The following is a 25066-nucleotide window of genomic DNA, read 5'->3' as shown; positions in this document are numbered from 1 at the left end:
CTCTAAGCAGAGGTGATGGACTTGGAAGCAATTCCATGCCAGTTAGATAAGGACAGCATTTCCCAGTTAGGTGGTGTCTCTCCAAAGAGTCTGTCAGCCCAGGCTGTCTGTTAGGCTGTGATACTGATCAGGCTGTAGGCAAGTTGGATGGGAATGCTGGGCATGTCCTGGTGGCCTGGACAGGGAATATCCAGCTCTATTAATATCTCCACAGTCTGTCTTTACACTGGAAAATGTGTGGCCTGGTCCTTCATTTATCATAACACATGGCACATCCCCACACAGGGGCTTACTGCTCAGCACTGCAGCCCTGAGAACTGCAGGAGTATGAGCAGCCAGGGGTGGTCAGTGTTTTGACAAGGTTTTCAGTCAGAACATCAATTTTATTTAGAAGGAAAAAAGAAAGGTATTTTATCAGGGCATGACATCTCAGCCATGTCCTCATCCAGGCAGGATGAAAGGATGATGAACCACACCAGGCACCCAGGGCTGGCTGGGTCTGCACCTACAGGTTGCTCAATGATTTACCTAACTCCTAATATCTCCAAGGAAATATTTGCAGTGGAAGTCACCAGAAACAAGACCTTGTTTGTTTTGCTCCCCACCAATTATTTTGGATGTCCCAAATGACATCACCTGCATTTTTCCTGCTGTGAAGCTCTATATATGAAGATCCTGGGTCCCCTTGATCTTCAGCAGACAGGGACATTGGCTGGAGAGAGAGCTTGGTCAGGTAAGAGCAAACTTATTCCTCAAAAAGTGTGCTCCTTGCTTCTGCCTCTGCAAACCCTCAGTGTTCCTTTGGGAGTGTTGGCCTTTTAACAAAAATTGTTATTCTTGCCTGCTGCTTACCTGAATCCTGCTCTCAGAAGTAAATGGTGCCTTTCAGTGCAAGTTTCTCCAGAAGAGATGTGCATGTTCATTGGATTTGCAGTCCTTGCAGAAGAAAGGGTATTTCAGGGTTTTCATAAACAATTATCACTTCAATTATCTTTGGTATAACTCTATTATCTGCCATAGATTTCTAGCTAAGGTGAATTAGACCTCTCACACTTGTTTTGATCCCTTTTTGATGAGTTATTTACATTTAAATAGATTTGGAGCAATGAAGTTCATTTTGGTTCTTTAAAAAAAGAAAAATAAGCTACTTCAAGTTGTAGGTACCACAGAAATATTTCAATGACATTGAAATATTAAAGTTTACTTTCTCTTTCTTACAATTCTATCAGGTGTTTCCATGCAGAAGGAAGCCTCAGAATCTGATGTTTGTGCAGAAATCATGACATTCTCCCTGGAGGTTCTCTCCTTGCTCGATACATTTTGTGTATTTATACTCTGTAGATGTTGTTGTTTTTCTTCTAGAGACAATCATGTTGTCAGAAATGTCTTGTTTTCCCCTTCTGTGGCATGCAGGATGTGTTTCTTGGAGAAATCCCCATCCAGGATGGATGAGTCCCAGATCACACAGCTCAGTCGTGCATTGCTCCCCAGCACTGGGGGGTCACAGCAGGAGCATCCCAACCACCCTTTGCTCTCCCCTTGGCCGCTCTGGCCATCGGTCTTTGGAGTAACTGGTGCTGACACTCTGGTTCCGTCCGCAGGAAAGAGCCACCAGGAGAGTCACTGTCCATCATCACCATGTGATGAGGAGGCAGGAGAGGTGCCAGCAGCCTCCTCCCTGATTTTGTCTTCCCTGACAGGAGTTCCTTCTTTCTCCCTCCCTCCTTTCTCCTCCCTCCCTTCTCTTTCCTCCTTCCATGGGCTGGTGCTCGCTCTCCCAGCACTGCACTCATGGCAATCACTTCCCACAGCTACCAGGACTGAAGATGTCGGTGTTGTGGATTGTTGTCCTGCTCAACAGCCTGCTGATCCCTTCACAAGGATTTATAATCCCATTATCAGTTGCCAGACCAGATATGAATGGTAAGTGTATGTAAGAGACAGGATTTATCCTTCTTTTGAGGCCAGTTCTGCTCTTTTTGTCTCTTAATCATACTCAGAAAATCAGAAGCTGGTGCAGATCTGCCCAGCAGCTGTGGCAATGCAAGTAATTTGCATTTATAAAGCAGTTTGGAGATGGCACTTCAGTTACTTTACAGAGGCTGGTGCCTCTTTTGTATGAAGAGGGAGAGGGGAGGGAAGAGCCAGGCTGGCACACCTTGTGTAGCTCACAGTGACCTCTGATTCTGTTCTTCAGGTTTTAAAGGTTCACCAGCCAAAGATGTTCCCCAGAGAGCTTCAAGTGGTCTCCTTGATGGCAATCTGCTTGGTGGTCTCCTTGGAAAAAAAGGACTTGTTGGAGGTCTCCTTGGTGAAAATGGTCCTGTAGGTGGTCTCCTTGGAGAAAGAGGACTTGTTGGAGGTCTCCTTGGTGAAAATGGTCCTGTAGGCAGTCTCCTTGGGCAAAAAGGACTTGTTGGAGGTCTCCTTGGTGAAAACGGTCCTGTAGGCAGTCTCCTTGGAGAAAGAGGACTTGTTGGAGGTCTCCTTGGAGAAAATGGTCCTGTAGGTGGTCTCCTTGGAGAAAGAGGACTTGTTGGAGGTCTTCTTGGTGAAAATGGTCCTGTAGGTGGTCTCCTTGGGCAAAAGGGACTTGTTGGAGGTCTCCTTGGTGAAAATGGTCCTGTAGGCAGTCTCCTTGGAGAAAAAGGACTTGTTGGAGGTCTCCTTGGAGAAAATGGTGCTGTTGGTGGTCTCCTTGGTGGAAATGGTCTCCTTGGTGGAGATGGTCTTCTCAGTGGTCTCCTTGGCCAAGATGGTGTAGTTAGTGGTCTCCTTGACCAAGATGGCATCCTGGGTGGTCTCCTTGGCAAAGGTGGTGTTGTTGATGGTCTCCTTGGCAAAGATGGCCTTGTTGATACTCTCCTTGACACTGTCCTTGACCTTCTCATTGGCAAGAATGGTCTCCTCGGCAGGAACGGTCTCGTTGGCAGCCTCCTTGGCAAAAATGGTGAAGAACTCATTGGGTGAGTGCAAGTGGGAGATGGTGACCCTGAGCAGCCTGGTGTGTCTGAGGCATGCTGGGGAAAGGAGGACCTGTTCTGGAGCCTGCACACACAGGGCTCCCTCCCTCCCTCCTCTCCTGGGGTGGGTTCATAAATGGGGGTTCATCTCTTGGGAGTGAACTCTGCCTGGCATCTCAGGGTGCTTTGTATGTCCCACAAGCTGCTCCTGACTGGTGGGGATGCCTGATGACCCAGGGGGAAGAGGACCCCAAAAGCACAGCTGCAGTGCTGGGGGCTGAGGGGACAGGGCTGTGCAAATGTGCTGTTCACTGCCTTTTTCCTTGTTGCAACCATCCAGACTGAGAATTGTGAACAACACCCTCCCCAAAATCAGTCTGCGCTCCCTGCCGGGCTTTGGGCACCAGGTGGACTTCAAGACGCAGCTGCTGGTAGAGAGCAGGTAGGGCATGTCCATCAGGGGATGGCTTGGGGCAGGGGGCACCATGTCTTTGGAGAGAAGATGGTCAGCAGTGTCCTGAGCTGCCTGCTGTGCTTCCCCTGGGCAGCGTGCCGGGCCAGCCGCTGTGCCAGCAGGTGGAGGTGGATGCGACCATCCTGGTCCGGGACACGTGGACGCCTCACCAGAACGCTCTGAACTGCGAGACTGTTGACATAAACACCCATGTGAGGTAGGAATCAGGTGTGAGGGAACATCTGTGTGAGCGGGTGGCCCATGGCCAGCCCGTGGCTCTTGTGGCAGTGGGACACCCTGGTGCTGTATGTGATTGATGGCAGCAGCTTTCTGCCTGGTGCCTTGAAGGTGATCTAGCTGTCGGGCTCAGAGGGGAACTGTTGACCTCTTTCTAAAATTTTGGCTAAGAAAAGAACATTTCTGGGTGTCGGGAACCTAGCGCTGGGCACTGAGTATGGACAATGCAAGCAAGGCCTCACCTTTCTCCTGTGTGAGGTCTCCTTACTTTCCAGCACTAATCTTTGTCTCCTGCTATTTCCTATTTTCCTGTTACCAGACCCAGAGTGCCAGTTCTGGAAGAGCCTTTGAAACGCCTGCTCAGCAATACCCTGAAGGATCTGGTGAGTCTGCAGAGCCACCTTCATGCACAGAGCCGGGTGGGCAGGCAGCACTTTGGGCAGGGCAGGCAGGAGGCCAGTCTGCCCCATGGATGTGGATATTTGCACAGCTGTGAGCTCAGCTGAGAGGTCAGCCTCTCCTCCTGCTGAAAGGCAGCGCCAGCACCAGTGCCAGGCTCTGCTGGCAAACAGATTTCTGAGCAAGGCACTGGTTTAGCAGCCACTAACCCAGGTGAGACCCACGCTGGCTCAGAGGGGTGCTCACCCACAGGATGCTGAGTCCTGTGTGATGGAATGTGCCCCCCAGCACTGCCTGCAGCAGCCCTGCCCACATGTGCAGCCCAGCAGAGCCCCCTGTCACTGTCTGTGTTGGTGCCATGTCACCCACTGGTGCAGCGGGTCCCAGGACCCTCTCACTCCCCTCTGCTTCCCCAGGGCTGCAACATCATCAACGCCAAGCTCAAGGTGTTGAGTTCCCTGCTGGGCTCCAGGAACCGTAAGTTGACACCTCCTGTTTTCCTCCTCCCTGTCACATCCTGCCCTTAGCATTGCCTGGTTTCTTACATTCAGTAAATACAAATATTTTTGTAATTTTCTAAAACCACAGCTCCCAGCTCAACCCCAACATTCAGTTTCCCCACCCCAGCAGTGGTATCCAGCTCTTCCAGCAGAAACCCACTACCGGAATTATTGCTTTTAGAAACAACACTGTTGCTGCAAAGTATTGTTTTCTAGTGGCTTTTCTAGCTGGGAATGCTGTGAGTGGGAGCTGCTGATGTCCCAGTAACTCCTGGGACCATGGGATTTGGCAGAATCCCTTGCCATTGCAGCTGAAGATCTTTCTTCCCTGTGTTCACAGAGGTGCTCCCCCTCGGGGCCCTGGGGGACTTGCCCTCCTTCTCCATCCTCAGTGGTGATGCCATCCAGGTGGATCTGAATGTAAGTGCCACTGTGTTCCCTGTTCCCAAAACCTTTGACTTTATTCATTGGAACATGGTGGATGTTTATCAAAGGCTACTCACATTTCAGCTGCCTTCAGGCACTGTTCACAGGAAGGTTCTGATAAGTCTGCTCCAGCCACATCCCTGCTATTGCCACTGCTGGGTCTTGTCTTTATTTTTTGCCTGCTAATCCTTGATGGTTGCATGATCAAGAGTGGCTTGATGCTACTTAATTAAGCATAATTGTAGCACTCTCATAGTTTTTAATCAGAAAAGTTTAATTTCATACAGGAGCAGCAGTCACTGCTTGTAGGCATGTTCTGAGTGGTTTGTCAAAGTTTGGTAATTGACAGGGACCAGAATCATGCATAAAATATCAGCAATGTGTGTTTCCAATCAGGATACGTGGCAGTGTTTCAGTGGGGAAGGTGCAGCAGATGCAGCACTTGCCTGTGCCAGAGCAGCCTGGAGCAGCCCTGTCTCATTTAATGCAGACAAACCTCATGGGAGGCTCTCCCCGAGGTGCACAGGCAGGCAGAGTGCCCAGTGCAGCCTCTGAGCCCCACCAACGCCCCTCCCTGCTCTGTCCCCTGCAGCTCCTGTCTGAGAATGGCAGGGATGGTGTGACGTCCCCCATGCAGGAGCTGCCCCTCAGTGCCAGCCTGCAGCTGGCCACCGGCCGCCGGCCCCGGCTCAGCCTCTCCCAGGACACCCTCAGCGCCCTGCTGGAGCAGGGCCAGGGCCAGGGCGCCCTCAACCTCAGCATCACCAGCTTGGCGGGCAGCAATTCCCCTCTGCAAGGCCAGGTCAGTGTCCTGCTTGCCCTTGGGTGCCCACCTTTGCCTGCTGTGTTTGTGGGGTCCAGCTGAACCTGGTGTGGGCTTTGCCCAGCCCCTCCCAGGCAGCAATGACACCAGTGCTGTTCCCACAGGTGACCCAGAGCAGCTCGCTGACCGTGTCTGCCCTTTTCCCCTTCATTCCCCAGGTCAGTCACCTTCTCCATTGCATTGGCTCCAGCCCCTCACTCACCCCACCCCTGCCCTGACCTCCTCTGTCCCTGCAGCTCAGCCGGGCCCTCCCTGGCTCCCTGCCCCTGGAGCTGCGTGTCCGAGTGAGGGATGAGCCAGTGGTGGCTGTGAGGGATGGAAGGGCCACTGTCACCCTCAGAGCCACTATTGACGTCTCCAGCCCTGCCCTGCAGACCCCCCAGGGGCTCCTGTTCTCCGTCGATGTGGTGAGTGAGCTCCTGGGGGATGAGAGGCCTGGAACAGGGCCATGGCTGAGGCTGGAGCACTGCTGGCATCCCCTTGGCTTGCCCTGCCCTTGGCCCTGCAGCGTTTGTGCTTTTGTATTTACTGCATCATCAAAGCGGTGATGCCCAGCCCTTTAAACAAGCTCATAAGCAAGCACAAAGTGTAAGTGAAATGTTTCAGGAATAACACAAAATAAAGACAGGAAGGCAGGCCCTGGGGAGAGAGATACATGATGCCATCTGTCACGAAAATGTGGCTCCTCGGCACAGACAAGTGTTTTTTCTCAGAATGGGTAATTTACAAATACACTTTTCAGTCTTGGGAGCTGTGCAGGGGAATAACCTCATTTCTTTCATTGTTCCATTTCCAGGACATCGTTCTGAACATCACGCCATCAGTCTCTGATGGCAAACTGCAAACCTCCCTAGCTCTTGACAGGTAGAGCCCAGCTCTGCGGGTGGGGGGCTCTGTCTGGGGACAAATGGGGCTGGTGGGGGACAGTGATGTAGACATGGTAAAGATGTCAAGGGCTTCTGGAGCCTTCCTGCCTCCTCCCAGCCCCAACCTCCGACCAACTGCGTGGTTGACGTGATGAGAGAATTGTAAAAAAGTTGTTCTAATTTTAAAATCCTGCATCTTTATGAGGGTGAGAAAACTTCCAGACCAAGAAAGGGCCTGGGGGAGGCTGCACCAACACACCCCAACTGTTCCTTGTTTTTATCTTTTGTAGCATCAACCTGACACGGTTCCCCCAAAGCCTTGATGCTGCCAGTGTAAGTGCATGCACTGGGTGGAGGTGCTGCAGTGAGTGATGCAATGGCCAGAGGCTCTGTGTGGGAGAGGAAATCCACAAGCTCATTCTTCACTTTTCATCCTTCTACTTCTCTTGGCACAGGGCAATTTCCCTCTGCTCTGCAGATCCCCTGTGCTCTACAGCAGTGACACTTGGGTGTATCTCCTCACTTGGGGGTGCTTGGAATGGGGGAGGAATAATTAAAAAGAAATTAGCCAAAGAGCATACCCACCCTCAGTCCTGGGAGTGTTTCAGTGAAGGAGGATTCCTAGTTCTTGTATTCGATAACAAACTGAGCAGAACTCAACTGATCACCCTGGCATGGCCCAATAACCATTGGTCTGACACATCCTCTTCCCTACAGGCCTCCTCGCTGGCAGAATGGCTCAAGAAGGTCCTCACAGCTGTATATGTGCCTTCTGTTCAAGGTATGGGGGTCAGGGTCCCCTCTCATCTCAGATCCAGCTGGATTTGAGGCTCTCCCCCTCCCTTTGCTGCCTTCATTCTGGGTTTCATCCCTGTGATGAGATTCCTACACCTGTTTTTGCAGATGCCCTCCGTGTGTCAGTCCCACTGCCCAAAGTCCTCAACACCAACCTCAGGAACGCTGAAGTTGCCATCACTGATGTAAGGATTGAGTTTTCCCACTGTGCTGTGTCCTAGGAGTGGGAATGTGTCCACCCAGGGCTGGGACATGCAGATCCCACAGCCTCACACCACCCTGGCCAACCTCATTTCCCATGGGCTGCTCTCAGTTTCCCTCTGCTGGTTTTCCACAGGAAAACTTCACCTGGGACACAGCAAAAAGCTGGTGAAAGTCTGAATGAGAAAACTGAGTTGTTTTTGTTCTACTTCTTCCAGGAGGATGAGTTTTCCGGCCAGAGCACTCTGGGAAGATCCTGCTCGGGGGGAACCTCATTGCTGCTCCCTTTCTGAGGCAGCACATGCACCCCAAGCCCTGCTCTGCTCCACTCTCTCCCTCTTCCTTTCTCTCCAGTGCTGCTCTGTGCTGTGGCTGTGGCCTGAGCAGGACAGGCAGCAGCCTCTGGCTTGGCTGGTGGATGTTTGGGGGTTCCTGTGGCCCCTTTTAACATCCACAGCCAGGAGGCAGAGCTCTTAGGCACATAGGCTGCTCTCGTATTGCTCTTTCAATAAAATCTCTCCCTGTCACAGTATTTTCCTCTCTGGATATTTATTTATATGATTTTCTGGCTCCCCACAGCTGTTTACCTGCTCCATGCCCCTGTGCCACATGGCACACAGATGGGTGGGGAGGCTGTGCCTTCAGAGGACAAACTGGGACCTAGAGAGAGCATTTCTGGAGCTCAGCCTGTGGCACCAGGTGTGAAGCAGCCTCTCAGAGGGGCACTGGGTTGGGAGCACGTGGATGCCCTGAAGCCCATCTCTCCTGCCTGACTGGTGGGGGGCAGAGGAGAGTTTGCAATGCAGTGCTGGCACAGCTCTTGCTGATCTCTCCCTCTCCTTTGGAGCCCTTTGGAGCAGCTCCTGCTGGCAGCAGGTCCCACATGGAGCCTGCTGGTGCTGGTTGTGCAAGGCTCTGCACAGATAACGTGAGCACACACTCCATGGGGATTTATTTAGGTGTGTATTACCCCTTTGTTGTGTAAGACGCACCAGGCTGTCAAAAAAAGCATATTTGATCTCACAATGGTATTAAGTGTTGAGGACACCAGAACAAAGGTGCCCTTATGGCCAGGAGTGGCTGTGGAGGTGTCCCAGCACAGGGGTTTTTTGGAGGAAACACCATCTGCTGGGAAGGAGCTGGCAGCTGCAGGATGGGTGGGACAAGCCTCAGGAATCACTTCTTGAGGTTCCTCAAGCAGTAAAGGAGACAAAAATCTCTTGGTACTATTCCAAAGCCTCCTCACGCACTTGCTGGAAACTTTAACAATTCCCCCTGCTGTGGTAACCTGTGTGTGCCAGCACCTGGGCAGGTGCCAGCAGGGATTTCTGTGGAAGAAACAGATTTCCCAGCACTTTCCTTCAGGTGAGTGCAGCCTCACATGCTGCAGCCACAGAGTCTCACGCACCTTTTCCTTCCCTTTTGCCCTGGGCTCTTGGGAACAGTGCTGCCTGATACTGGCTGTCCAGCAACCTGCTGCTCAATGCTTTTCCCGGGTTTACAAGTCATTATTTATAGTGGAATATATGAAACTCACAAATGGTGTTTTACACCTTCAATCCACTGGCCAGCTTTGGAAATTCAAGCACCTTTCCACTTTTCCTGCAGCATCCTCACCGTAGAAGGATCTGCTGTGTGGGTTAAAGCAGAGGTGCCCATGGACCAGCACAAGGTCTCACTTTAGGAGGACCTGAGCAAAGCCAGGCTTGAAATTCAGGATAAGGTCAGGTAAATAAAAGGAGTTCAAAAAGGGGTGCAAGGTACTGTGAGCTTTGTTTTACCCCCAAACCTTATGATATACTCCAGTGAGCCAAGAAAAAACATGGGAATAAATACAACAATAGTAGGAATGGAGTGAGTAATTCCAGTTTATATTTAGTGACTATATTTAGTGACTATCAGAAAATAGGTCATTATAGCAAAATGAAAACCCTTTTCTGAGAATCCATTCATTTAACATGAAAGTTTAAGGAGGTTTTGTGTAGTGCTATCCTTCTGAAGTTCTGGTTATTTTTATCATTAAAAGGTTAAAACCAGGCCATTTTAATAAGAAGGGCCAGTGTGAGTCACTGATACAATTTCAGCCTTAATTTGCACAACTCACCTGAGGGTGAGGTGGGCTTAGGTTGGGCTGTAAAGGAGTAAAGTGAAGGAGTAAAGTAAAGGACTTTTGAGTGTTGGTGGGTCACCAGTGCCACTCTGGAAGTCAGGGACCACTGGGGGTCCTTTGGGATTGACCCCCTCATTCCAGCACCACGACCAGCCAGGAAAGGCAGGGATGGCACAGGGAAGGGGAAGGGCACGATGCTTGTGGGCAAACCTCCCCCTCCAAACTGCATCGGGAATAGTTTTGTTTTAAATGCTATTAAAATTTCAACTGGCCGGGCTGTTGAAAGGGGAAAGCTCTGGAAGTGCCGCAGGTTTGCAGGGCAGGGGAGGCTCCTGGGCTGCCAGGGAAGGGCAGAGCAGGCGGCAGTGCCGGAGCCTTTGCCCGTAGAGGGTGCACGAACTGCGCTCTGCAGAGCCGCTCCCGCACAGCCCAGCGCTCGCTGCGCTTGGATGCCCGGCAGAAGCAGAAGGAAAAACAAGGCAAAAGAGCCAAGCCTCTGATAAAACTGGGAAGTAACCTAGAGAGGAAAATAAATGAGAAAATTCGGTGTCTTTTGGCATTTCTGGTCTGACTGGCCTCTGATTCCCCCAACCCTGAGAATTGCTGGAGCCCAGGTGTGCTTAGAGCTGTCACCAGCAGTGTCCCTCTTGCTGATGGTGGCATTAAAATCAGACTCCTGAGAGGGTGAGTGATGGAGGTGTCCCCTGCTGGCATGAACCACCTCACCATGAAATTCTGCCAGCCCCAAACCACGCCCTGCAAATGCACCAGGGCATTTCCCTGTTACAGCCCTCCCTCCCACCGTGCCTGCAGGTGACACTAACCATGTCACAGGGCCAGTGCTGCTGGTCCCTGTGCACCCCTCACACAGCCACAGGGAGTGGTGTGCGGCCCCAGAGATCCCAAGGCACAATTCTGTCCCATGTGCCATGTCCACAGGTTATTTTAATGGACACGGCACCGGGGTCTTCTGAGACGTGAGCACATAGTGGAGGAACCACTCAGCCTGAGATTTGCTCTGCTCATTTGAGGAGACTATACACCAGCAGATAAAAGGCAGCAATAAATTTCCCATCGGCTATTTTGGGATGCAAATTACAGTTATCTCATGCAAAATCCAAGCAGAAACGATTCACTCTGCTGCTGCAATTGCCTTGCTCCGGGAGGTCTGTGCTCCATGCTATTCACAGGGAATTGTTTAACAAGACCCATTTACTTTGCAGCAGGTTGTTTTCATGGTGCTCCTTTATTTTTCCACAGCCTGCTCCCAATTGTGGATAATTTATTGGCAAGTATCCCGAACAGACTTCTTCCTAATCTGGTAAGTCGGAAAAATAAAACATTCTGGGAAGGAGCAATGATTCTGAAAAGATGTGGTGCAGCTCCCTGTGGCATCACTGGTGCCTGGAGCAGGAGCAGACCCACTGTCCCAGGCTGCTGCATCCACCCAGTACCGTGGGATCAGTGGGAGACATTCCATGGCTCCACCAGCTTGGGAGAAGCTTCTCCTTCCTTCCCAATGCAAGGTTTTCCCAAATGCTGAGAGTTCCTAATGATGTCCTGGACTGTGCTATGGACTCATGGAATCTCTCTCCTCCTGAAAGACCCAGGGTGTTTCTAGCCATCCCCCTTGGGCTCCTGGTTCTCCTCCCTTCTCTGAGGAAGGTGCCCAGGGCCAGATCCAGAGCAGGGCCACCATTCCAGGTGCCCAGTGCTCCCATTCCTAGGGAAAGCCTGGCAGAGCTAAGCAGGGCTGTGTATCCTTCTCTGGCTCTGAATATGGGTTCCCACCATCCTTCCCCAACTCTTGCAGCTCTGCCCAGTGCTCAGCATTGCCCTGGGACTCGTCAGTGACCAGCTGGGACTCCCAGACTGTGAGCACACAGTGGGTCCTTGTCCTGCCTTGTGCCGTGTGTTATCCAGTCCAGCTGAGGGAGGACTGGGACACCTTTCCCTCCTCTGGAACTGAGACACCTTTCCCTTCTCTGCTCCACCCTGGCCCCAGATCTGCCAGGAGTAGGGGTGCACAGGAGCTCCCTGCCCAGAGCTCTTCTGGATAAAAAGAATCTTCAGGCAGGGAGGGGGATTTGCAGCAGAGTCCAGCAAGGAATCACAGATCCCTTCCTCTCCCCTCAGCACTGGTATCCTTGGATTTGCTGGGCAGCATCCAGTACACCCTGTCCAGCCTTCCCCTGGTAGCTGGCCAAGTCTCAAGGTGGATTTGAATGTGAGTCCTGCATCTTCCCCTTCCATCGGTGCACAGGGCTTGGGATATTTCCCTTAGCTTCATCAAGGTCTCCTTCAGCCATGTGCAGCTGGGCAGGGGGCTGTGGAAGCTGGCAGAGCTCCTGGCTTCACGCCTTCCTCTCACCTCTGTCATGGGAGAGCACAGCAGGGTTTAGGTTTCACAAACTTTTGGAGAAGGAAGTGTCACAGGGGTGAGGCCGTGCGTGCAGCCCTTCCACAGCGAGGGAGCGTGAAGCTGACCGTAAAGGCAAATATTGCAAACATTTGGACCTGTGTTTCCTTCCCCCGTGACTCCAGATTGTCATTGGGTGTGTGGCTGGAGCCAGAGAATGTCCCCAAACTCCCATGGGCCCCCATGCCACCCCTGCCACCCACAGTGGAAGCCACATCCTCCCACTGGGCCTCCTGAACTTCTGCAGCTGAGATATAGCTGTGTTGCAGGAATTCAGGATCAGACTGTCCTGGAGAGCAGCACTGTGCAATTGCTGCATTGGTGGGCAATCTGCTCTGCAGCTCCTGGTCACTGTTTGTGCTCCCACCAGCAGAAACTTTTCATTTTTGTGTGTAGCCAGATTCTCAAGGGATACCCTGAGCCACATGAATTGCTGATGGGAATTGCAGTCCCCACAGCACCAGTGGTGACTTTAAAGAAAAATACAGGTGATCCAGCTCACAGCTGTGATCCAGCTCAGAGCTGGAACAGAGGTGATGGTGATCCACCCAGATGATGGTGATCCACCCAGGTGATGTCCCTCTGCCTCCTGAATAACGTGTATGAAGGAGCAGCTCATGCAGAATTTCCTTCCATAGTTTCCCCTCACCACAGGGCAGTTTCCCCACAGATGGAAAGCCCAGTTTCCCTGGGCTGCAGCCTGGTCAGAGGCTGGAGGAGCCACCCCAGCCCTGACCTCTTTGTTTGACCACAGGACACCTTAAGGAGACAGGGGCTGCACGTAGAGGGGATGGAGTTTGGGGCTGAGACCTGGGGAGCAGTTCAGCAGTGACCTCCCCTCTGTGCTGGGCTGGTTTGTGTCCCATAGCTGTGCTGGGAGAGGGCATTCTCCTCCCAGGCTGCTGAAAATTGACCTCACTTGCCTGAGGATCCTGAGTGTCTCTCTACACCCAACATGGCTCAGCAGCATCTTGGTGTTATCCCTGTAAATGTTGCATCCTGCCTGCATTCTTGAGCAGGAGGAAGACACGTGTGTTTTCCATGGAACATTGTGTTTCCAACTCTTTTGTGGGTGCTTGGAAGGGTGTGGGTGTACTTTGCATTCTTGTGCTCAGGTTCAACAAAGGCCAGCCCTCTCTGCAGCCACAGCAGGTGCTCAAGCCTGTGGGGGTGGCCAGCTCTGGTGACAGCCCTGGGCTCAGGGGGGAGGGCTGCAGCCCCCTCTGTCCACCCCCAGCTCAGGGGGTGCAGAGCTCTGCCAGGAAAGGCTGTGTCAGACCCAAATGTGTCAGACTCTTCATGGCCCGGGCCCAAAGCTCTGGGGGACCTTGGTCATATTGGGCACCCATCACACCCTCACCTGCCCTGGGCTTCGTCCTGCGAGCACTTAGGGCCCAGGGGGGAAAACACTCAGCAATGCCCATGAACTCTGCATGAACCACATGAAACTTCTGCAAATTGAAGGCTCCAAAGGCACCCATTGCTCCTGGGTGAGAAGGAGTAGCTGGGACAGCTGCAGCATCACTGCTTGTGAGACTGTCCTGCCCTGGTCCAGCCCAGATCCACCCTGAAACACACATGGAACATCAAAATCAGATTTTCCTGTCATCTTTGATGCTCCTTTTCCTTTCTCCTCCATTTATTTCCCTGTTTTCTTTTATCTGGTGTCTCTCAAGCCTCCTTTAAACTGTGGAGCTCTTCCTTGGACACACAGCCAGCTCCTGCTTGCCTCTGGGGCACAGGCAGTTTTCTCAGAGCAGAGGGTGCACCACAAAGCCATGCTCTCCTTCATTTGTTTTGCAATTTGTGAGGTTTCTGTACGTAATGAGCTCATTGGGAGGTAATTGCTCACCTCTCACTGTCCTTGGACTCATTCTGCTCAATTTGATGGTGTAGAGCTGTCCTGAACCAGCCCTGGGACACTCCCCAGAGAGGGTGGGCACCACAGCCAGGGTGAGGGGTGATGCTGCTGGCCACAGCAAGGTGTGGTGCTCAGGCTGCTGCAGGGGTCACATTTCACAGTCAGCAAAAGGGAGCTGTCCCTGCTCCATCCTTTCCTTGGCTTTCCTCATTCCTGCAGCTCGGGTATATAAAAGCAGCTGCCAGCAGCCGTGGCCATGGGCAGCTCCACCTCGACATCAAAGGGTCCAGGTAAGTGGCACTGAAGGACCGTGGCCACCGTGCCAGCTCCATCAGGCGACCTACAGCACAGAATAACTCAGCTTGAAATGCAGGAATTTTAATGATGCTTTCCTTTGATTTTTGTAGCAGCATTTAATCATTTATGAAAATTAATTTTTAAAGCTAGCAGAGCTCTTGCTTGTTAAATTCCACGTTTATTCCCGTTGTTGTTAAGTTTGTGATAATGACTAAGCTGGCAGAAAGGACTGGGAGTTTTTTCATGATCTTGGTGACCAGAATTCAGAGCAATTTTCAGCTCTCCAGACCTCATCTCAGCTGGTGTAAAATAAGTGTTTATCTGCAAAGCCAGACGTGCCTTTTGCATGTGCAAGATGCTTGGCTCACTGAAATGTGCATGACCGAGGAGCAGCACCCTGGCAGATATTGTTAATAACTGCAGAGATAGGTGCCTGCATGGTCACGTATTCTCTAAGAGCTCTTCTAAGAGCCCTGACATCCATTCTGGCACCCTTTTGCAATGCTGCACACGTCTTTCAGAGCCCCTCCAACAAATCCCACTGATTTTATTTGACACGATTTTCAATAGAAGCTGCTCGAGCCTCTCTCCTTCTCCCCTGTTCAATAATCACAGCTACAGGAGCTGTGCATCATTACGTGCTGATCAAAGGGAAAATGTAAAAGACAGTCGAGTGAATTAAAGTCTAATTTAATTGTGCCGAGAACTGTCATAGAGGGGGTTTTTTAAAGTATCTGGAAGAGATAAAGAAGTTGTTCAGTCTGACCTAAATAATGTTATTTCTCAGTGCTGAACCTCTGCAATCTGCACCCTGTACATTGTTTTTCTCAGAAGGGACAAGCTGAGGTGTCTGTTCAGGACATGAGCTGTCCAAGAAAATGCTCCTAGAGCTGGGACCCCTGGCAGTGCTGCAGAGAGACATTTTCTCATTTCTTTCCATGCATAAACAAACACTCCCCAGCCTGCACTGTCACCCTGAGAAGCCCAGCTTGGGCAGGAACAGAAGGTCCTTGAAGGTACTTTCTTTTGGCTGGGGGTAGATCAAACACAGGGAAAACAGACTCTTTTCACAGCTTGAGTGGAACAAGATGAGAAAAACAAACAACCTGCCCACGGGAAAGCGAGTCTGATTCTGGCCATGCTTTGAGCTTTAATAACACAGGGTGCTCTTCACAGCGGGCAGAAGGACACGGCTGTGACACTCGTCATTTTTTATTTGGCTGTGCCCCTGTGAGTGTTCCTCTTTCAGGGCCATTTCAGAGTGGTTGGAAGCCATCCGTCTCTCTCAGTACAAGGTCCTCCTCCCTCATCTCCATCCCTCTTCCTCTCTTAAAATGGCATTTTCACTTCCCTGCAGTGTCAGGCACCCAGCTCTGCATGGGGGGAGCACGGCCAGGCATGGAGACATCGATGGCTCTGGGCTTCCACTGCTCCCTCACAGCCAGAATGGGAAAAGAGGGCTGCAGGTCAGGGCTGGGTTGGAGGGCATGGTGTCTGGAGGCTGTATGCCCAGGTGGAATCTCCCCGCCAGCCCAGGGCGGTGTACATGAGGGATGGAGAGCTGCACCAGAGCCCAGGCTGTCAATACCCATGTGAAACTGGTGTTTGGGCTGATGTTAGTCTTCCCACAGGTGCTGTGCCAGGACATGCCATCCTTTTGGTGTCTCATCCTTCTCGGGGCCCTCCTGTCCCCCTCCCAGGGCCTCCTCAACCTGCTGAACCCGGCACAACCCACCGGTGGTGAGTTCAGAGATGTTCTTTGTTTCCAGGGCAGAGTCACAGCACAGTCCTGTGCCATTTTGTGCTCATGGCACATCCCTCTGCTCATCACGGAGCTGCCTCCTGGCAGGCCCATCTCCGTGAGGAACACAGATTTGTTCAAGGGTGCTCAGGGCTCCCTGTGAGCAAACCAACTCAAGTGAAGTGGCCAAACCAACCTTCCCTGTCAATGAAATCCTCCCAAGAGTGGAAGTCCAGTCAGTAACTGGGACTCTCTTGGTGCAGGTCTGCTTGGCACTGGTCTCATTGGTGGAAAAAGTGGGTTGCTTGGCACAGGTGCCCTTGGTGAAGGAGGGCTGCTTGGCACAGGCCTCCTGGGCAAAGGAAGTCCAAGTGGAGCAGAAAGTGGAGCTCCCATTGGTGCAGGAACTGAACCCAGTGGAGGTGGAATCCTTGGCACAGGCCTCCTAGGTAAGAAAATTTGGCAAAGGGAGGGTTTGTGACCCTAACCCTAGGCAGAGCAGTAGAAGCAGCCTTGATCTAAGGCTGGTTCCAAGGAGAAAGCTGTGGAGGAAGCCATGTTGTGGTAGTTTTGTGTTCCTCTTGGGATGCTTTTCACAACTGCAGTGTGCCTGGAGCTCGGGGCTTTGTGGTTTGAAAACCCTAACCCTAGCTGAAACCCTAACTCTAGGCAGCAAACAGTGCCTTAAGCTAAGGCTGGTTCCAAGGAAAAAGCCATGGAGGCAGCCATGTTGTGGCAGTTTTGTGTTCCCCTTAGGATGCTTTTGCAGTTGCAGTGTGCCTGGAGCTGGGGGCTTTGTGGTTTTCAGAACCCTAACCCTAGGCAGAGCAGTAAAAGCAGCTTTGAGGAGGGTGTCTGGGTGGTAAAGGACAGGATAGTAAGGAAGTTCTGTCTGTTGCAGGAGGACAGCCTGGCAGCAGTGGGCTGCTTGGCACAGGCATTCTTGGTGGGAAAGGCCTCGGAGCAGGACTCCTTGGTGAAGGACTCGGCACAGGACTCCTTGGTGGAGAAGGACTGGCCACAGGAATCCTTGGTGGAGAGGGAGTTGGCAATGGTCTCCTCAACAATGGTCTCCTTGGCAATGGCCTCCTTGGCAATAACAGCCTTCTTGGAGAGACAGGTCTGCTTGGCACGGGGCTTCTCGGAAAAGGAGGTCTCCTAGGCAATGGAAGTCTGCTTGGACTCGATGGTCTTCTGGGTGAAGCAGGAGGACTGCTGGGTGGTGAAGCCCCCCAGAAGATGACACGCTTCGCCTGGTGAGTCAGAAGCCCCATGGTGGGGCTCACTGCAGGGTGGCCCATGACATCCAGGGGATCAGACCTTCCCTCTCATACAAACCACCAGTCCCAGGCTCACAGCTCACATGAGAATCTGCCACAGGGGAAATTCCAACCAGAAATGGGAAAAGTCTTACCTGTGGGAGTCATGTGACACTGCCATGGGCAACACAGCAGGAGGGGCAATCTCTATCTGTGGAGATGACTGAGACTCAGGAGGACATGGCCTTGAGAAACCTGACCATGCTTTGAGATTGGCTGTTTGCAGAGTGGGAATTGGTCCTTCCCCGCCCTCACTTTTACCTGGGAATATCCACAGGTCAAACAATGAGCAGGAAGAGATGGGACTGTAGGATCTGCTCCTGCTGGTCCTGCCATCTCAAGGTGGGTTTGCCTTGGTGTCAACCCCCAGGCTGAAGGTGCTGAACCTCGAGAACGCCCAAGTGTCATGGAAGGTTCTTCGTGGGACTGAGCTTGTGCTGAACCTGTACTCGAAACTGGTGCTCCGCTTCCCAGGGTGAGTGAGGCTGGAGGGTGAGGCCATGAGGATGCTGGGGAGGATGAGACACTCCTGAGTGCTGGACAAACACCGAGCAACAGGCTGGTGAGAAAAGCTGTGCTGCTGACTCTCCCTGGAACCATTTCCAGCTGTCCTCACTCCACAGACGCTCACCATCCGTGGAAGCATTCAATAAACGTGGATATGGCTCTGGAGGACATGGTTTAGTGAACATGGCAGGGGTGCTGGGTTGATAATTGGCTTCTTGATCTTAGAGGGAAATTCCAGCCTGAATAATTCTATGGTTCTGTGATCTGCTACAGGAGAAGGAGCCTGAGAGAAGTCCCAAAACAGAAGCACTGTCCCAGCCAAGGCTCTGCTTGCAGCTCTGCCCCAGGCACTGGTCTCTGGTGCTGCTTTGACTTCCTCCATAACCTTCTACACCACTTCCTCTTTTCCAGGATTTTTCAGTTTCTGAGTGGATCCTCAGTAGAAGCAAACATCACATCACACATTGCCCTGACCCAGGACTCCCCTGGTGACCTTAAGCTGGTGCTTAAGGATTGCAGCAACCTCCTTGGTGGCTTCAGCGTCAGCCTGAGGAAGGGGTGAGCGTGGGGGTCAGTTGGGGCACTGGGGCAGAACTTCAGTCTCAAATCTGGGCACGGATTGACAGCCTAACAAGCAGATTTTGGGATTCAGATAACAAAGACCTGAGCATCTGTAATACCTGCTGAAGCCTGGGGGAGCTCTGGGCTTGCAGCATCTCTTGTCAGAGAAGAGGAGGGGACTCCTCTAAAGAGGAGCTCAGTTTTTTCTTGATGTCAAGTCCTGGGTTTTGACAACTTCCCTGGTAATTTTTGTCTGTCTTTTCCCTCCCCAGCCTCCTCACCAATCTGGTGAGCAGCTTGCTGAACAAGTCTCTTAAGTCCCTTGTCCCTGCGCTGGTGAGTGTCTGAATATTCTTTGCTGTGAAGTTGCAAAGAATTTCAGCTGTAGTCAGTGCTCCTGCCAGAACTGCCTGGTAGATTTACACACACACAGAATCACAGAACAGTTTGGATTGGAAAGGACCTCAAAGGTTAATTAGTTCCAATCCCCCTGCCCTTGGCAGGGACAATATCCATTTCATATATATATATATATATATATATATATATGTGATGCACAGATACATACCTTCAGCCCATAAGTGAGTTACAGAAAATTGCTGATCTTCCTCACAGTCAGAATTTATTTGTTAAGAGTAATTTCAATTTCATCATGTGATGTTATGGGGTAATTTATACTCAGCTGTTCCCTGTGGGACTGAAAAGAAGCAACAGCCCAGTTTAGAGCAAAGTGGCATTTTAGAGGATCTTTTACCTTGTTCAGTAGAACCTGTGCCATTTTAAGAAGGGTGCTGAGCAAATCATATAGTTCTTTTTCCATGGGAGAGCCATGCTCTAGGATGAAATCAGGATGTTTGTCCCATCCTGATTTAAATCTGTGGAACTCAAGTGGTACTGGGGAATGTGCTGCTGCACCCACAGTGTTCTCACCAAGACTGTGCCACTTGTTGTCATTGCAGCTCTGCCCATTAGTGAACGTGTGGGTCAGCATCATCAACATTAATCTGCAATTCCTTAACCGTAAGTCATTATATTTTCTTTCCTATATTAAGTTTCAGGATGACCCTGGGGGTTTGTGTGTCTGGCCACCTCCACGGGCAGCAGGTGTCCTCAGGAGAGCTGGAGCTGTGCAAGCAGGGCTCTCTGCATGGAGCAGGAGCAGCTTTTCTCTGCTGGCAAAGCTGCTGTGGGTGGCACAGTCCTGGCTCACCACCACTTCCAGACACCACAGCCCTGCTCTTCTTACAGGTGTTTTTCTAACCAGGGCTAGATCCAAGCTGCTGCCAAGAGTTGGCTATGCCAGGACCCCCAGGTGCAGCCCCACAGAGCCAGAGGGCTTCCCCTCCCCAGCTCTGTTCATGTCAAACCTCACACACCATTGCTGCAGACCTGTTCTTCCCAGCATTTCCCTTGGGACAGGATCTGCACCTGAGAGCTCCAGGGTAGCAGCTTTCATGGGAGCCTTTGAACCCCAGGGAGTTTGAGATCTATAGGAAGGACAAGGAGTTTTTCCTCCTTGCTGGGCAGGACAGTGCTCTCCCAGCTCTGCCAGGTGCTCTGGGTGGGCACAGGGCTCCAGCAGGCTCAGTGACCCTCAGACAGCTCTCAGTGCCCTGACAGCCTCTCCCTCTCCCCAGGTGTCATCTCCTTTGGGCTTCTGGGGAAAATCTACTCTGCCTTCTCCAAACTGCCAGTGACATCTGGGCACTATGTGGAGCTGGATCTGCAGGTAGAGCCATGTCCCATCCCATGTCCCCACACTGCTGCCCTCCCTCCACATTCCTGTGCTCTAACACCCCCTTGTTCTTTGCAGAATTCCCCATTCCCAAGCTCCTTCATCGACTGGCTCCTTCAGAGTAAGTCCAGCCCCAGGGCTGCCACGGGGATCCCCATGGGTGTCTGTGAGCCAGAACGGGGCAGCTGAAATGGGGGACACAGTCCTGGGGAGTGGCCAGGAGTGGGGAGGGCTCTCATGGCTCTGGGGTGCAGCCAGAGCTGCCAGATGCTGTGCATCTCTAAACAGCCCCACAGAGCACTTGCACCTCACAGGGCACAGCAGTGCTGGGGGTGTTGGGGTCACTGGCCCTCAGAGGTGGCCCCCAGCTCAGATGTGAGCAGCTTTGCTCCTGTGCAGTGCCAGGTCTGGAATACAGTAGCAAGAGAAAGTCTGTGCGCTCCTACTTGTGCCCTGCACAGCCCTGGAAAAGTCACTTCACCTCTTATAAAAGGATTTAATAATATTTGCTTAATAAGAGTGAATAATGGTCCTCAGGATGCTGCGAGGATTAATTAATATTTGCAGAGGTGATTGGAAGAGCTCTCAGCTTCATATGCATGGAAAGTTAATATATAGGGAAGGGAAGGAAGAGTTGGAAGTATTCCCAGCTTCCCCAGAGCCGTATTCCTGAGGGCACTAAATCATCTCTGCCCATAAAGCTGGGGCCTCTCAGGCCCCTGGTACAGCAGGCACTGCTGAGCCTGTTCCTGTGCTGGGGGACACTGGGGACTGTCAGGCTTTGGGCACCTGGGGAAGGGAGTGCACTGACCTGGGCGTGTCTCCCCCAGCTGCAGGTGTCAATCCCAGCATCAATCCGTAGCTGCAGGACTGGCAGAGCCCTGGGTAAGGAGGATTGGCTCGCTGGGACCTGGCTCAGAGCTCTGCTGCCACCTGTGCCGGTGCCAGAACCTGGGCTGGGTGAGGAGAGCCCTGCCCCTGCTGCCTCGAGTGGGAGGTGGCAGGGGGAGCACAGGGCTGCCTGAAATCTCCAGTCTGGTGTCCCTCCAGGTGCCCCTGCAGGCGATTCCCCAGGAGGAGGAGGGAAGGGAGGAAAACGACTTAGAAGGTGGAGAATAGACATGAAAATGGAGAAACCCAACCAGGAAAAGACTCTTTCTTCTGTTCTACGTTTCAGCCTTCTCAGATTTTGGTGTCTCTGTCCAGCCTAGAGTTATCTGTGCCAATGATATTCTGTGCCAATAATGATAAGTCAGTAATTAGCCATATTGATAATTAGCTGTGTCAGTGATCAGCCATGTTGATGACGCTGTCCCTCCTGGCTGTAATGGTCACAAACCACTTGTTATGGCACTCACTGATGAAGGGATGCCCTTGATCCCCTGGTTTTCCTTCACACCCATCCCAGCTTCACTAGGGGCTGGGGTTTTGGCCAGGTAATGGCTCAGCACAGAGGGAACATTCCAGGTGCTGGATGCAGACAGTCAGGCAGAGTTTGGTCACCTCAGGAATTTCATGAGACTGCACCAACTGCCCAAATCCTTCTAAGAAAGGAAGAGAGAACAGGGACGAATTCAATGAGCTGTAAACTCTTTGTCTTTGCTCTCCTTCTGCTTCTTGATTGGCTTACAAATTCAAAAGGGACTTTTGCTGTTTCCAGTGATTTCATACTGTTAAAAAGAGGCAAAAAAAGCCCCCAGCCTAATCCAGGCGCACACTCAGCCTATTTGTTCCCAAACAGCAACGCTTTGAACTGATCAGAGTGAATGCTATCCTGCCTTGTAATCTCCAAGTGGATTTGGACGTGCTGCATTGTGGGTGAGGTGGATTTGAGGCAGATTCACACCCTTCTGTTACTCCTTACAATAAAAATGATTTTTCTTCATCTGCATTCAGCACGTGACTTGGTTCCTTTCCAAACTGCCAAAGGATTTTTGCATTTGCAAGGGTTTTGTTATTTATCTCTCCCATCAGCTACAGGAGTAACTCACATGTGAGGAATATTGAATAGGTGAGTCTGCTGGAAAGGTGGGGAACCACAGGGGCTGCAGCTCCAGAGCCAAGCCTGAGTGAAGCCCAAACCCTGCCCAGGCTGCCAGACCCCCACTCTCACAGCTTAAAGTAGCTGCAGAAACATGGCCAATGTGGCAAATAAATATTCCCCTGATTTGTGTTTATGCAGGTTTATTCTGCTCCTGTCCCTGAGCTGCTGGTTCTGTTAGTGTGTATTCCTGCTTGTGCCTGTTGCCAGTGAGCTGGGGCTGTTTGACATGAGCAAACACATCCCTGGGGCTCCAGGGGGACAGCTCCCCCCCAGGCTGGGGCTGGGACCCCCAAGGAGGGCAGGGGCAGTACCAGCAAGCTCTTGGGCACAGGAGCCTGCTCCTGGCTGCACTGGCATCAAACCTCATGCCAGGCTGGCTGTGCCACAGCCCTGGAGCTGAATGGCTGCATGGTGGGGGGGGCCAGGGACAGATGCCCAAGCCCTGCAGCCTCCAGATCCACTGGCACAGCACTGTGTGCCACCAACCATTTCCAAGTGTCCACATTGGCTCTGCTGGGCATTCCTGGTGGGCAACACCCACATCCTTCTCTGCCTCTGCCCAGCGTGGGTCCCTCTGCTCCTGCCCAGGGCCCCAGAGCCCCATCCAACAGGAACAGGGGAGTCCTGGTGCTGTTAGCTGAGAGTTTGCAGCCAGCATCCTCCTGGTACCACACTGCCAAGGCCAGGGCTCCTGCTCACATCTTCTGAGAGGCAAAATGTTCCTCTGAAAACCCTGGAGGTTCTCACTGCTCTTTTCCCAGGGTAATGGTGTGGCTGATGTGTCACCAGTGCCACAGGACCACAGCCCAGCCTCTTCTGCTGCTCCTTCAGTCCCTTTACCTCACCACTGTGAGTAAACCATACCCTGAGCAGCCAATGCCACCCCTGCCTGGCCAGTTAATGGCAGAGGTAACAATGCCAATGAGATGTGGGCACTGGGCACGTCTGGGCTGCACCAGAGCACCTGGCTGCAGAAACACCCACACCTGGGGGCTCAGGGAATGGGTCTTCTGATGATCTGTGTGTGTGCTCAGAGCACAGAGATGAAGGGCAGATGCCAGGTGCCCTTTGATGACAGTGGCAGAGCTCTGTCACACGGGGACAGGATGGGTGGCAGCGTTTGGCCCAACCTATTGAATCTGTAATGCCTCATTGGACACCTTCAGTTTCCAGTTCCTAAGGAAACAGAAGGAGGAGGATGAAGGAACGTGCCAAGGCTCACTTGCTGTGAATGATTGCAAAAAAAGGTGTAAATATTTCCTCAGCAACCCTAGAGCCAAAATGCCAAAGCCCAAACCTCTCCTGGTGGCACAGTGCCATCAGGCTGTGTCCCACCTCTGCTGTCACCGAGGCAGGAGTGGGCAGCCCCTGGCCACTGTGAGCCCTGTGGGGACAGCAGCAGCACCTGCACTGCTCTGACCCACCAATATTAACAAAAACAGTGCCATGGGGCATGTCCCTGCTGCTGGCACCACCTAGCCCCAGTGTGCCAGGACAAGTGGCTCTGGAACAGCTCAGATCTTTGCCAGCTCTGGCTGCAAGGGCTCTGATGGGGTTTCTCCTGAGGTTCCTCTCACCCTACTGAGTTGCCCTGTGGAGTCAGGTCTGAGCCTCTCCCAGGCTTCTGCACCCACTGGCACCTGTGTGCTGTGCAGAGCACCCCAGGGTACTGTCAGCATTGCCACTGCTGCACTGGCTGCTGAGCATGGCATAGGGAAAGCTTTGCCACCAACACTATAAGGGCTTTTCAAAATTGAGTTTGGATAAGAAACTGTGGGAAGAATCTTCCCTTTAATGAAATGTCAGAATGTTTCCCATTTTTAAAGGAAAGTTGGTTGTAGAATTGCCTCCTGTTTGGTTCTGATAGCTTCAACCAAAGCCTCCTACTATTCTTTTTTAAACTTCCTGTAGTTAAATTACAGAAAGAAGACATAAAAAAAAAAAAAAAAAAGAAAAGGAGAAGGAACAGATTAAAAGACACTAAATAACCCAGAGAGCAACTTGTTTAGTCTCAAAACCCCATAATCAGTGAATCTCATTTCTGTTCCCATCACTGTCCTCATGGATGCAGGAAGGGGAGGAGGACAATCCTTTCTGGCTGTTCATTTTCACAGCAGTGTGCTGAATATTAATCACTCTCAGACCCTCTGCTGGAGGCACTGCTGCAGATTGCCCATCCTGCAGCCACTCTGTAATTCCTACATGGGATCCACAGCCAGGGTGGGTGACGGATCCCACAATGACCTCGCTCTGTGAGTGGCAAACACACCCCCAGCAGTGTCCCTGAGCACCCTGACAGCTCCATTAGACATGCCACTGTGCATCAGGCTGTTGTCATCCCTGGGGTTGCTCTCCAGGAATCAGACACCTTCTCCTCCTCCTCAATGCAAGAAGTCAATGTAAGGCAGCAAGGTTGAGATTTGGGTGTTTTCAACACTGATGGACCTTGCTTTTGACACCCTTGGAGCCATAATGAGAAAGCCTCAAGCCTTGTCCTTGTGCTGACAGCCCTGCCTGTCCCAGGCTGGCCACCCTGCCTGTCCCCAGGCTGGCAGCACTCCAGCCCCACGTTCCTGGTGGCAGGGGCAGCTGCCCCACACTGGCTGCTGGGGAAGGTGGCTTGGACCCAGCAGGAACAGGGACCCTGGGCAGGGACCCCTTGAAATAATGTGAAATAATTCCCTTTCACATTTCCTGGTGGAAGTTCTGCTGAAGGGGAAGAGCCCCTGCCAGGCACACAAAGCACAGAAAGCAGCCCTCTGCTTTTCACAGATACAGCTGTCCAAAGGAATTGCAGCACCTTCGCCT

At 52.0% G+C, this 25066-nt stretch overlaps 2 protein-coding genes across 2 annotated transcripts; both read left to right on the top strand.

The window, feature by feature from the left end:
* The first annotated feature begins 684 nt into the window (after window positions 1–684).
* On the top strand, window positions 685–8189 carry LOC131564408 (BPI fold-containing family B member 3-like). The gene is made up of 16 exons (XM_058814845.1): window positions 685–733; window positions 1812–1923; window positions 2198–2966; window positions 3304–3405; window positions 3512–3634; window positions 3974–4037; window positions 4470–4530; window positions 4894–4973; window positions 5572–5781; window positions 5907–5960; window positions 6039–6209; window positions 6599–6666; window positions 6959–7001; window positions 7386–7449; window positions 7572–7648; window positions 7883–8189. Exons 2-16 carry the CDS (start codon window positions 1827–1829, stop codon window positions 7955–7957), a joined length of 2058 nt encoding a protein of 685 aa, XP_058670828.1. The 5' UTR covers window positions 685–733; window positions 1812–1826; the 3' UTR covers window positions 7958–8189.
* Window positions 8190–14310: 6121 nt separating this feature from the next.
* LOC131564210 (BPI fold-containing family B member 4-like) lies at window positions 14311–22065 on the top strand. Its single transcript, XM_058814546.1, has 12 exons — window positions 14311–14344; window positions 15972–16091; window positions 16356–16541; window positions 16994–17348; window positions 17782–17886; window positions 18330–18476; window positions 18752–18815; window positions 19439–19499; window positions 20117–20208; window positions 20293–20335; window positions 21045–21099; window positions 21265–22065. The coding sequence occupies exons 1-11, from the start codon at window positions 14311–14313 to the stop codon at window positions 21074–21076; spliced, it is 1239 nt and encodes a 412-aa protein (XP_058670529.1). The 3' UTR covers window positions 21077–21099; window positions 21265–22065.
* Window positions 22066–25066: the final 3001 nt, after the last annotated feature.

This window comes from Ammospiza caudacuta, chromosome 15, assembly GCF_027887145.1.
Source record: "Ammospiza caudacuta isolate bAmmCau1 chromosome 15, bAmmCau1.pri, whole genome shotgun sequence".
Classification (NCBI taxonomy): domain Eukaryota; kingdom Metazoa; phylum Chordata; class Aves; order Passeriformes; family Passerellidae; genus Ammospiza; species Ammospiza caudacuta.
Note: the sequence above shows the minus strand (reverse complement) of the source record. Positions and strands in the feature narration are given on the sequence as shown.